The sequence below is a fragment of the Sapajus apella genome, unplaced genomic scaffold (assembly GCF_009761245.1).
Source record: "Sapajus apella isolate SASKATOON/1434 unplaced genomic scaffold, GSC_monkey_1.0 scaffold3, whole genome shotgun sequence".
In the NCBI taxonomy this organism is placed as follows: Eukaryota; Metazoa; Chordata; class Mammalia; order Primates; family Cebidae; genus Sapajus; species Sapajus apella.
Window position 1 is genome coordinate 66,108,285 of NW_022436943.1, and position 11,094 is coordinate 66,119,378.

General features: G+C 65.4%; 2 protein-coding genes across 7 annotated transcripts in view; both read right to left on the bottom strand.

Annotated features, from left to right (window-relative positions):
- MROH6 (maestro heat like repeat family member 6) overlaps positions 1 to 4,413 on the bottom strand; it is a 7,760-nt gene extending 3,347 nt beyond the window's left edge. For 2 of the 4 annotated variants that reach the window (XM_032255098.1, XM_032255119.1), the window contains exons 1-9: positions 3,237 to 4,413; positions 2,866 to 3,018; positions 2,507 to 2,661; positions 1,713 to 1,830; positions 1,321 to 1,505; positions 1,092 to 1,229; positions 803 to 917; positions 572 to 715; positions 318 to 491 (exon numbers count right to left, since the gene is read on the bottom strand). In XM_032255098.1, the coding sequence (XP_032110989.1) occupies positions 318 to 491; positions 572 to 715; positions 803 to 917; positions 1,092 to 1,229; positions 1,321 to 1,505; positions 1,713 to 1,830; positions 2,507 to 2,661; positions 2,866 to 3,018; positions 3,237 to 3,500 (1,446 nt within the window). In that variant the 5' untranslated portion in view covers positions 3,501 to 4,413. Of the gene's footprint in view, positions 1 to 317; positions 716 to 802; positions 918 to 1,091; positions 1,230 to 1,320; positions 1,506 to 1,712; positions 1,831 to 2,506; positions 2,662 to 2,865; positions 3,019 to 3,236 lie in introns of all 4 variants that reach the window. The other 2 variants (XM_032255114.1, XM_032255108.1) reach the window with 1 other exon arrangement.
- Positions 4,414 to 6,185: 1,772 nt separating this feature from the next.
- On the bottom strand, positions 6,186 to 11,015 carry NAPRT (nicotinate phosphoribosyltransferase). Of its 3 annotated transcripts, XM_032255267.1 has the most exons (13): positions 9,492 to 10,199; positions 8,868 to 8,995; positions 8,712 to 8,794; positions 8,352 to 8,482; positions 8,145 to 8,260; positions 7,730 to 7,926; positions 7,516 to 7,656; positions 7,182 to 7,266; positions 7,006 to 7,086; positions 6,808 to 6,910; positions 6,576 to 6,730; positions 6,378 to 6,485; positions 6,186 to 6,296 (listed from the first exon to the last, which is right to left on the bottom strand). In XM_032255267.1, the coding sequence occupies exons 1-13, from the start codon at positions 9,715 to 9,717 to the stop codon at positions 6,234 to 6,236; spliced, it is 1,617 nt and encodes a 538-aa protein (XP_032111158.1). In that variant the 5' UTR covers positions 9,718 to 10,199; the 3' UTR covers positions 6,186 to 6,233. The 3 variants fall into 3 exon arrangements, with proteins under 3 accessions (XP_032111158.1, XP_032111155.1, XP_032111160.1); XM_032255264.1 differs by having other exon boundaries at positions 6,188 to 6,485; positions 9,492 to 10,212; XM_032255269.1 differs by lacking the exons at positions 6,186 to 6,296; positions 6,576 to 6,730 and having other exon boundaries at positions 6,392 to 6,485; positions 9,492 to 11,015.
- Positions 11,016 to 11,094: the final 79 nt, after the last annotated feature.

The window sequence follows — 11,094 nt, forward strand, 5'->3', positions numbered from 1 at the left end:
GCGGGGCCTGGGAGGGAGAGACTCGATGGGTGGGGCCTGGGAGGGAGAGACTCGAGGGGCGGGGCGGGGCCTGGGAGGGAGAGACCGGGAGTGGGGCGGGGCAGGGAGGGAGGGAGAGACTCGAGGGTTGGGGCGGGGCCAGGGAGGAAGATACTCGAGGGGTGGGGCCTGGGAGGGAGAGACTCGAGGGGTGGGGCGGGGCCTGGGAGGGAGCGGTGGGGGGGCGGGGCCGGGGAGGGAGCGAGGGGTGGGGGGGGGGGGGGCGGGGGGGGGGGGGGCCGGGGGGGGGGGGGGTCGAGGGGCGGGGCATTGCTCACGTCGTCCAGCAGCGGACGGAGGCGCGGCCCCAGCTCCGAGCTCAAGAGCCGCACAGGCGCCCGGGGTCGTAGCAAGAGCCTCTTCAGGGCGCCCAGAGCTGCACCCACGAGCCGCGCGTCGCCTTCACCCAGTGCGCCCAGGAGTGCCGGCAGCAGCGCGCTCACGTGCCGCACCTGCTGGGACTCGTGGTCAGCCTCTTGCAGACCTTGCCGCAGCCGGGCCAGGCTGTCCTCCACCCTTTCCCTTGTCTCACCTTCCTGCGATTCAGCGCGAGGTGGCCCAGGCCCAGCAGGCCCAACCAGCGCACGGTGGGCTCGGGGTCTCCCTGCCAGGTGAGAAGTCGCTCCAGGATAACGTCCTCCCGCAGGAGCCGTGCGGTGGGTCGGCTCTGCAACAGCTAGGCGAGGCACACGGGGTCAGCTGCTGCGGCTTAGGAACCAAGTCCACGGTCACCCTTCGCCACCCATTCGGGAAGCAGGCTCACCCCGGTGAAGAAGGCCATAGCCGTGAGGCGCTGCGGGTCGTCGGCGCTGCGCAGCCGGGGAAGCAAGTCTGCGAAGAGGCCTCGAAGGTGGTGGTCGGCGTGTGCCACCATGGCACTGGGGTAGGTGGAAATGGGAGCTCTCGCTCCGCTTGGCGGCCTTACTCCTCAAGAAGACCCCATCCCAACACCACCCTCGTGCCCCTGCCTTTTCCCTGTCCCCACACCCAGCGCCAGCACCTGGCCAGCAACGAGTCTCCTCCTGGTGTGACATCCTGTGGCCCCTCCTCACCTCGCCAGCAGCAGGACACCCTCCAGGTGGGTGTGGGCTCCCACCAGCCTCCTCCAGCCTCCCGCCTGCTCCATGCACATGACCACCATGCGGCCTCCATCCCCAGTGAGCAGAGCCTTCAAGGCCTCCACAGCGCAGCTGGCGGTGGGGACAGTGAGCAGGTGGGCAGTGGGGCTGAGAGGGTGACAGCATGCTGGCCCATCCCACATACCCTGGTGTTGCCTCTCACCTGGCGTGGCTGTGTGGTGGCCCTCGGTGGGACAGGTCCCAAATCTTGGGCATGTCAGGGGAGCGAGGGCTGTGGGCCAGCTCATGCAGCTGTGTGACTAGTGCAAGCAGCAGATGAGAGTAGAAGCCCCTTGTGGCTCCCACGCAGCCTGAAACAGCCAGCATCTCCCCAAGAGCACGAGTGGCCTGTGGAACAAGTGGCTCACTCAGGCCCTGGGCGCCGGGAGCTGCGTTGGACAGCAGAGGGACAGGCATGCCATAGACAGGACAGGGACTAAGCCTCAGACATTCGTAGGACATTCCCGGAGGAGTGACCAAGGTGCAAACTCCCAGTCACCGCCCTCCTCCCCACCACCTTGCGCCCGTGCCTGGGGAATGGCTGGAGCCACCTACCGCCAGCGCCTGGGGCTCAGGCCCTGAAGCACCCTTCAGTGCCCACAGCAGTTGTACCAGCACCTGCCCGTTTACACGCTGGTTACGGCTTAGGCTGTGCCAGAGCTCGGCCGCTGCCCTGAGGGTTCAGAGGGGGCTGGTGTGAGACAAGGGATGGTGCAGGGTGGGTGTCGAGGAGATGTAGAGGGTCCTCAGCTAGGGTGGAGGCAGCCACTAGGACTCCAGCAGGGCAGGGGCAGGAAACTGCCACCCCATCTCCCCCACCCCCAAATCCCAAATAAACAAATGAAGTGTTAATTGTGCAGACCACAAAATGGCCTGTCTCGAGCTCGGCTGCCGGATGGGGACCCGCTGGGTGTCCTGTTGGGTCAGTGACAGTGAAGTAAACCTGGCATTATTATGATTTTTTTTAATTGCTACAGAGAATAAAACCAAAGATAACTTCGGGGGAAAATTAACCAAAGAGCCAGGGGTGTCCAGGCACGTTAGCACCCCAGGCTCACTCACCCCACTCCGGAGCCAACCCCAGCATGGTCTCCGGGGGAGACCACCTGGAGCTAGAAGACGGCTCCCAGAGGAGCCCAGCCTCAGAAACTCTGTGGCGGGAGGGTGGGCGGAGTTTGCAGAACTAAAAGCGAGGGGAACAGGAATGGATACGGGCAGGAGTCACCGCGGGGATGGTGTAAGGAGGCCCTGATCCCTTTCAGCTCCCTTGTCTGGGCCAGACTCCACCGCCAAGCGGGAAGGGGGAAGGAAGCCGCGTGGGGGCCGCAGGGCCAGGCAGGTTGGGTTACCGATCTGGGGGCAGAGAGCGGGGCAGCAGCGCACACACCACGTCCTGCGCATGCTCCAGGGCCAGCGCGCTCAGCACTCTCAGGGCTGCCCTCCGGGGCCTCCCCTCCGCCAGGGTGGGCACCTGCGCCAGCAGCCCTCGCACCAGAGCATGCACCTGGTGGGGAGAAGCACACTTCAGCAGTCAACCTCGTCCACTGTCCATTCCCTCTCCTCTGTACCCACCTCACCCCCACCCAACCCCACCTGGCTGGAGCAGCCTGAAGGTGGCAGGGTCAGGCTGTGCTCTCCAGGATCCTCCCACCACCTTGGCGTCAAGACCAGCAGGAGTCTGTAGGGCATGGAGAGGGTGGAAGCTGACCTGGTCCTCCAGCCGTTCCCCCCGGGCCTCCAGGGCTGAGGACAGGGTGAACGCTGTCGCCTGGGTCCCTGCAAAGCCAGCCTCCTCCAGGCAGGCAGCCGTGTACAATGCCAGGTCAGCAAGAACCCCCTCCTCCCAGGAACTCTGGGGAACCTAGGCAGGACGGGTGGGGTGTCTGAAGTGCCCAAGCCTCTCCTAGCTCTCCTCCCGGTCCCTCAGCTCCCCACCCGGCTTCCTACAAAGTCCCTCATTCCTCTGTCGCTCACCAGCCTGTTTCGCCCTGACCTCCGCCAGGCCCAGCACGTCCCATTCCACCTAGCCTTCACAGGAGCCCTGGTGGTCCACACAGCATCCCTTCCCTCACCCCTCACCTGGTGGGGCCCCTCAGGGGAGCGGGGCTCGCTGCCAGCTTCAGGGACAGTGGCCCCACACCCAGGCTCAGTCTCAGAATGGGTGGTGAGTGCCTGGGTCTGTGGCTCAGCTTCAGGTTTGAGCTCCCAGGGCTCAGGCTGAGGGCCTGTGGAAGGGGGTTCCCGGGACCACCCCTGCCTGGCCCGGATTCCTTCGGCCACAGCTGTCAGGGTTAGAGCCCCCATGGGCGTCTCCTGGACCCAGCCCCACACACCCCCAGCCATAGCTGCCTTTGCCGGTAGCACCTGCTGCTGCGCCTCCTGGGAAGTCGTGCCCAGGCCTGACCTAGAAGCTGGCCCGGGCGGGACCGTGGACAGGCGTGATGGCGCGTGCGCGAGCGTGGGGGGGCTGGGGAGCCACACGGAGGTGCCTGCTACAGGCCTATGAGGGGCCCTTCTGTCCTGGCTGCTGGAGGGGAGTGGCCAGCCTGGAGCCTGAGTCCCGTGGTCTGGCTCTTCCCACCAGGGCCCTGGGAACAGGATCCCCAAGAGCTGGCAGAATCACAAAGAAAGGGGGAGAAGGGCCTAACCCTGACCACCAGCCCTTCTTGGCCGGGGGCTCGGGGCAGTTGTGGACAGCCCTGAGGAGGTCCTGCCTGGGTCCAGCTGTCTAGGCCCCGCCCTGAGCTGAGGCCTGATTCAGCCCCTGACCAGCAGTCAGCTCCCCACTGGGCCTGGGGCTAGGGGCTGGCCCTGCCCCCTGCCCTCTGGCTCTGTCAGACACCCTGGAACGGGCATGACTGGGTGGGCTTGGGGCAGCCCGGAGGGGTGGAGGGGCAGCAAAGATGCCAGAGGAGCATGGCCCCTCCAGAGCTTGTGCATGTGCCCACCACTGTTGGGGGGGCCCTTCTGGGTCCTGGCTAGTTTTGAAGGGTATCCTCACCCAAATCTCTTGTTGAAATGTAACCCCAACGCCGGAGGGGGAGCCTGGTGGGAGGCGATTGGATGCTGGGGTGGACTTCCCGTTTTGGTGCTGTTCCCATGATAGAGTTCTCAAGATCTGGTTGTTTTAAAGTGTGGCACCACCCCACCCCTTCCTCCTGCTCAGGCCATGTAACACCTGCCCGCTTCCCTTCCACCATGACATTGTTTCCTGAGGCCTCCCCAGCCGTGCTTCCTCTACAGCCTGCAGAACCATGGGCCAATTAAACCTTTTTTTAAATAAATTACCAGTTTTGGCTGAGTGTGGTGGCTCCCACCTGGAATCCTAGCATTTTGGGAGGCAGATGCAGGTGGATCACGAGGTCAGGAGTTTGAGAGCAGCCTGGCCAACATGGCAAAACCCTGTCTCTACTAAAAATACAAAAATTAGGCCAGGCACAGTGGCTCACATCTGTAATCGCAGCACTTTTGGAAGCCGAGGAAGGCAGATCACGAGGGCAGGAGATCAAGACCATCTTGGGTAACACAGTGAAACCCCGTCTCTACTAAAACTACAAAAAATTAGCTGGGTGTGGTGGCATGCACCTGTAGTCCCAGCTACTCAGGAGGCTGAGGCAGGAGAATCGCTTGAATCTGGAAGGCAGAGGTTGCAGTGAGCCGAGATAGTGCCACTGCACTCCAGCCTGAGTGACAGAGCGAGACTCCATCTCAAAAAAAAAAAAAAAAATTGGCCAGGCGTGGTGGTGGGCTCCTGTAATTCCAGCTACTCCAGATGCCGAGGCAGGAGAGTCACTTGAACCCAGGAGGCGGAGGTTGTAGTGAGCCGAGGTCATGCTGTTGCACTGCAGCCTGGGCAACAAGATCAAGACTCTGTCTCAAAAAAATAATAAAATAAATTACCCAGCCTCAGGTATTTCTTTACAGCAGTGCAACAACGAATGAACACTCCCTGGCTGGGTCCCTCGGAGTGCCAGGGTGCCCTGTGGGTACCTGGGGCATGCTGTGTTCTGCCCAGTGTGTGTGAGTCTATCTCTCTCTCCAGCTCATACTCCCTGGGGCTGGCTGGATGGGCCCCTGCTCCAAGTCCCCGCCCTCCACCCTCAGCCAACCACACAGTGGGTACTGCCCAGCCCTGAGCCCTGGGGAGCCAGATGAGCTGGTCTGGTGGAATGCCTGGGCAGGCGGAAGTGCCCCTGACGCACCCCAGGCAGTCAGCATTCCCCCCACGCCCTTGCCTATCTGTGCCTCCTCAGGCTGCTTGGACAAGTGAGGCCCAGGCCCCCAGCCTCCACTTCCTGCCAAGCCTAGAACCTCTCTCCCAAGCAGTTCCTCTGAAGCCCGTGTTGCCAAAACTGGTGGAACCCTGAGATCAGGAACTTGCTGGCACAGAGTCAGGGCCAGCCCAGCACACAGCCAGGCACAGCGCCACCTGGGCTGGGTGTCTGCAGCTGAGTCAGGAGTCAGGGCCAGCTTCTGCTGCTTCCCCGTGCTTCCTCCCCTTCCCTGGGCTGCTGGGTCGGGAGCTGTGTCCCTGAGGCCTGGCTGGCTGGTGACAGATACCAGGGTGGTGCCGGGTTGGCAGCAGCAGTGGCAGGAGACACCTGAGCTCTCACTTTTGGACTGTGGAGTTTGAAATGTCCTTGCTGACCCTGAGCTTGGGGGCAGTGCCTAGGCAGGTGTGGGCGCCCAGGGCCACGGCTGGACCCTCTTACCTGGCACCCCCCCGACTCTGTCCCGCCCCCAGCCTGCCTCTAGCAAGGAGGTGTCTTCTGCAGCAAGTCCCTCCCTGCCTGTGGCCTTGCAGCTCTAGTGTGGGACCTGACTCCCCACAGCCCACCCCAGCTGGGGACTCCCGGCTGCCCTTCAGGCCTCAGCGCAGGGCTGTCTCCCACCCCAGCAGGACCCCTGCTTTCCCCAGGGTGCAAACCCTCCTGCTCCTCGAGCTGAGATTCCCACTCCAGCCCAGCCCCCGCCCCAGCCCCAGCCCGGGAGGCCCTGGGGCCAGGTGAACAACGACACAGGACAAGCTGTGGGGTTAGTGACTCTTGTTGCTTCCAGGCAGCCCCACTGGAAGACTCAGGGGGACGCCCCCACACGCAGACTGTCCACCAGGGCCTGCAGCCTCTCTGACAGCGCCACCTGCAGGGAGCAGAGGAGGGGAGAGGTGGGTGGGAGGGTGAGGGAACCCAGGGCAGGACACCAGGGTGGGCATCCCCCCACCTGGTACTGTGCCAGGCTCTGCAGCCGCTTGTGCGCCGGGCTGAGTTGGCTCAGGGACAGCTGGGCCAAGGCTCTAGACTCTGCCAGGGATGGGAGTGGCTCACACAGCTGCAGGGAAGAGGCAAGGAAAGCAGCTTAGGGCTGGCCCCCGGCGAGGGCTCCAATAGGGCTGGGGCAAGATGAGGGCAGAGCAGCCACCTGTCCCCGCTGGAGGCAGAGCCGCAGCAGTGGTTCCACCTGTGCTGGCCGCACAGTGCAGAGTCCCTGAGCCCCTCGAGGCCACACCTTCAGCTCCTGCCCAGCCCGTGGCACCGGCTCTTCTGCCAACTGCAGCACATCCATGAGGGGAGACCCTGTGAGGGTGGGGTCAAGAATAAGGGGGGCCCTGGTGCCTTGAAGGCGGACGATGGAGGGGGTGGGAGGCGCTCACCGTCAGAGCCCAGGAGCCGGAAAGCTGCCTTGCTCCCAGGCAACGTCTGCTTCTCAGGGTCCTCCGTCAGCTTCATTCGTGGCTGGCCCCCCACGGCCACCAGCTGTGAGGAGAGGATGTTAAGCTGGCTGGTCCTCATCCGCCACCCCTCACCATCCCTCAGACCCGCCCGACCTGGGCCACGGACACTGTCCCCACCTTATAGACGCAGCCCAGGGAAGGCTGTTGGGGGCATGTGACCACACTGGTGCCAATGCCAATGACGTTCACCTCGCTGCCCTGAGGGAGAGGAGGTGGCAGTGAGCCGGGCCAGGACCTGGAAGGGCCCCAGGAGCCCCCCAGCCACCCTCTGCCTACCCCCTTGCCCACCCCACCTCCTGGGCCAGTTGCATCAGCGCCTCCTCATCAATGTTGTTGCTGACCGCGATGGAGACTGATTCCAGCCAGGGCACCTGGAACCTGCGTGTGGGTGGAGAAAGGGTGGGGGCTGCCCTCAGGTCTGCTGATTCACCTAGTGCCCCCCCCCCCACGGCCTCAGTCAGGGACACCTGTGCTCACCTTCTGCTTAGGAGCCCCTAGGGAGCCCCACCCCTTACCTCCCTGCCAGGGCCTGCAGGAGACTGCCTCACTGTCCCTCTCTGCCCCACTCCCAAATCCTGGTTCCCCGGGGGTCTCCCACCAGGCAAACCTGCTCCCTGGAGAACTCACTGGGCAGCAATGGTTCGGAAGACCTGGCGGATCTCCTGGGCCTGCTGCAGCAGGTCACCGCTGTCCAGCCTCACGCCCACTGCCCGGTAGCCCAGCTCTCCCAGGGCCAGCGAGACTGCCAGGAAGTTGGGGAGACCACTCCTGCGGGGACAGATAAGGGGGTCAGGGACTGCCAAGGTTCTGCTGAGCCCACTCCTAGAGTGCTGGGACTCACCTCCGCACGCTGTAGGAGTCCAGGAGGCCCTGGAAGGCCCGGGGAAAGGCCAGGGCATAGGCCACAAAGGCTGCCCGCTCACCTGGGTGTGGCTCCTGCACCCCCAGCCCCAGGTGGGCACACACGCGCTCCAGCCACACCTGGGCTTTGGCCGCCAGGTCCACCCCAGGGCCCTCCCCAGCCGCTGGCACCAACATCTGTGGAATGGGTTGGTGAAGAATGGGGGCCAAGAATGCTGAGTGAGGCCTGGGAGCAGCCAGGGCCACCCTGGTTTGAGGGCAAAGGTAACGCAGGCTGTGCCAGCTTCCTGGGACAGCACTGGGGTGACCTTCCCCGGGTGGCATGCCTCCCTCCTGGGCAAGGGCTGCTTGGGGCCTGTTGCCTGGAGACAGCAGGGTTGAGACGAGGGACTGACCGGGTCAGGGGGCAGCTCACTGCCTGAAAAGGAAGTGACGAAGGAGTGGGCCAGGGTCCCGGCCACCGGCACACCTCGGAGCTGGCCCGCTAGCACGTTGCTGCTACTGTCAAAGCCTGGAGAGGAAGGCGGTGGGATTGGGGGACTTCGGACCAAGCCGGGGCTCCTCCTTCCCCGCCCTTGCCTTCCCCGGCACCAGACCCTCACCGCCCAGGTAGCTGTAGGTGGAGGCCGTCAGGCCCCCGTCCGGGCCCTGAGCCCTCCGCAGGCCCATCTCTAGCAGCCGCTTCTCTGGCCCTGCGATCAAGCGAAGCCGCGCAGCGTTGGTGGCCACCAGGCTGTGGAGAGCCAAGAGTCAGGGGGCATAGGGTGGGGGTGGCCAGACCACCCAAGATGGCAGAGTTACCTGGGGCCTGGAACTCCCAGCCCCGGAGCTCTACCCTCACCCGGCCCCTCCTTACACCCTGCACAGTGGGGGCGGGAGGCCAGCCCTGGGACCCCTGGGCAGCCAACCCCACCGCCCCTGCCCAGTGCAGAACCCCGCCGCGAGGGCCGTCCCAAGCCCACCTGGCGTAGCTGACCAGGCAGAGCAGCGGCGTCTCCAGCAGCTGCACCACCAGGAGCGGCCCGGACACCTGCAGCAGCGGCACCTGCGCGGAGCGAAGTCAGCCCTGCGCCGGACCTAACCCCGTGCCCCCGCCCCGCCCGCTCACCCCTACTCACGCCTGGGAAGGCGAGGGAGCCCTCGGGCAGGGCCCGCACCGTCACCTCGGAGCAGTCGAGGGCCCGAAGGTGCTCGAAAAACGCGGGGTCCGTGTCTGGGGGCAGCACCGAGGCCAGGAACTGCACGTCTGGAAGCCAGGTTACTGCGCTGAGCGGAGGTGACGTGCAGGCCCCGGCAGGAGGGTGAGGGGTGGGGATCCCTAGGGACTCCTAAGCAGAAGGCGAGCGCAGATGTCCCTCACTGAGCGCGGGGACAAACTGGTTGTGGGCATGGGAGTTCCATCGGGCGGGCGGGGACTTCCGCAGGCCATAGGGGGCTACATCGGGCGTGGGGGGTTCCTGGGGTGGGGGCTCCTGTCGGGTGTGGGGGGGTTCCTGGGGTGGAGGCTCCCGTCGGGTGTGGGGGGGTTCCTGGGGTGGGGGCTCCTGTGGGGCGTGGGGGGGCTCCCGGGGTGGGGGCTCCTGTCGGGTGTAGGGGGGTTCCCGGGGTGGGGGCTCCCGTGGGGCGTGGGGGCCTCCCGGGGTGAGGGGTCCGGTGCGGCGTGGGGGGCTCCCGGGGTGAGGGGTCCCGTGGGGCGTGGGGGGCTCCCGAGGTGGCGGCTTCCGTCGGGCGTGAGCGGCTACCGGCGTCCCGCAGGCGGAAGGCGCGCAGGAAGCGCACACAGTCGCGCAAGCCGGCGGCCAAGGCGAAGGCGCCGCCGAACGGGCAGCGGCGGAAGAAGAGCTCGAACTCGGCGGCGTCCCGCGCCCGGCCCGCGCGCCAATAGCCCAGCGCCATCGTGGCTTGGTAGAGGTCTGTGAGCAGCGGCCGCGCTGCCGCGCGCCCCTCGGGGTCCTGCTCCGCCGCCATCCCGCTCCCGACGTCTGGACTCCGACCCGCCCCGGCCCGCCCCGGCCCGCCCCGGCCTGGGCCCCGTGACGCGCCCCAGCCTATGGCGCGCTCCCGGCGGGGCTTATCGTAAGGTTTGGGCGCAGCACGGGACGCGCCAGAGGACGGGATGGGTGTGATGGTCTCGGCGCGCTGAAAGCGACCCCAACAGCTGGACCCGGGATGGAGTGGGGATGTCACCCAACTCCTCTCGGACCCCCAACCCCACTCCAGGCCCAACGGCCTCTTTGGAGCGCGGTCCGGTCACTGGAGGTGCTCCCTGTGGCCCGGGGCTCCACCCCTTGGCCGGGTAACGAGATGCAGCTTTCCAGGGGGCGGAAACGGTGGACAGGCCAGCCAGGCTGCACCCGCAGCGACCCAGAGGACGGCAGTTGGCCGCCGGCCAGCCTGTGCCCTGGGCCTGGGGAGCGGAGGCCAGAGGCTGCCCCAGCTGGAGCTTGAGCAGCCAGGCTGCGACAAGGGAGCCCAGATGGGCACGAACGTCGTTTGGAAAGGGCCTGGCACCCAGGAAAGGCTGGCATGACACGGGGTGCATGCCCAGCCAGATGGCACCAAAAGGCCTTCTGTGGCTCTGAAGGGCCAGTGTTCCTCAGTGACGGCTTTTATCGGGTCCTGCACTCCAAGCCCCACGGGAAACCTAAGCTCTGAGGGTAGTCAGGGTCCTCAGGATCCAGGGGATCCATTCCCTGTGGCTTGGGGCCCGGAGGACAGTCTGACTAGAAGTGATCACACCCCAACCTCTTTCACCCCAGTGCAGACACGGGTGGTCCAGGGGAGGGGACATGGCCACACAAGCTGACCACATGGGGCTGCCAGGACACTAAGGTACAGCTCCACAGAGCACAGGCAGCCCCACTCTGGCCACCCCAGATCGTCAAGGGAGGGGCACAGTCCCTGGATCTAGGCGGGCAGGAGCACCAGGACTGAATGAGGGGAGGGCCAGGGCAGCACATGACCAAGGGCATGGCAGCAGGGCCAGCTGCCGCTGGGGCCTCTGTCCGGACAGTTCCAGGCTTCCATACTTGCTTCCATGCATGGGGGACAGTGCTTACAGAAGGCTGGGGGAGGCGGGGAGCAGTGATCCCTCTCCAGATAATAAGCTAACAGATTCGGTTTCTGGCTTTTTAAACCCCCTGAACTGGACTTGCTTGCCATGGAAAGAAGGAAGGCCCCAGAGGGAGTGGCCAGGAGACAGAGGGGCAAGCGGAGGTCTGCCGGGGCAAGGTCGCACGGCCTTGGAGGGTGTCGGCAGCTGTGAGGACCGTGTGGAGCTGGCAGGGCAGAGACGGGGCTGAGACGGGAAAGGAGACAGGCCAGGTATGGGCAGGAAATGACCAG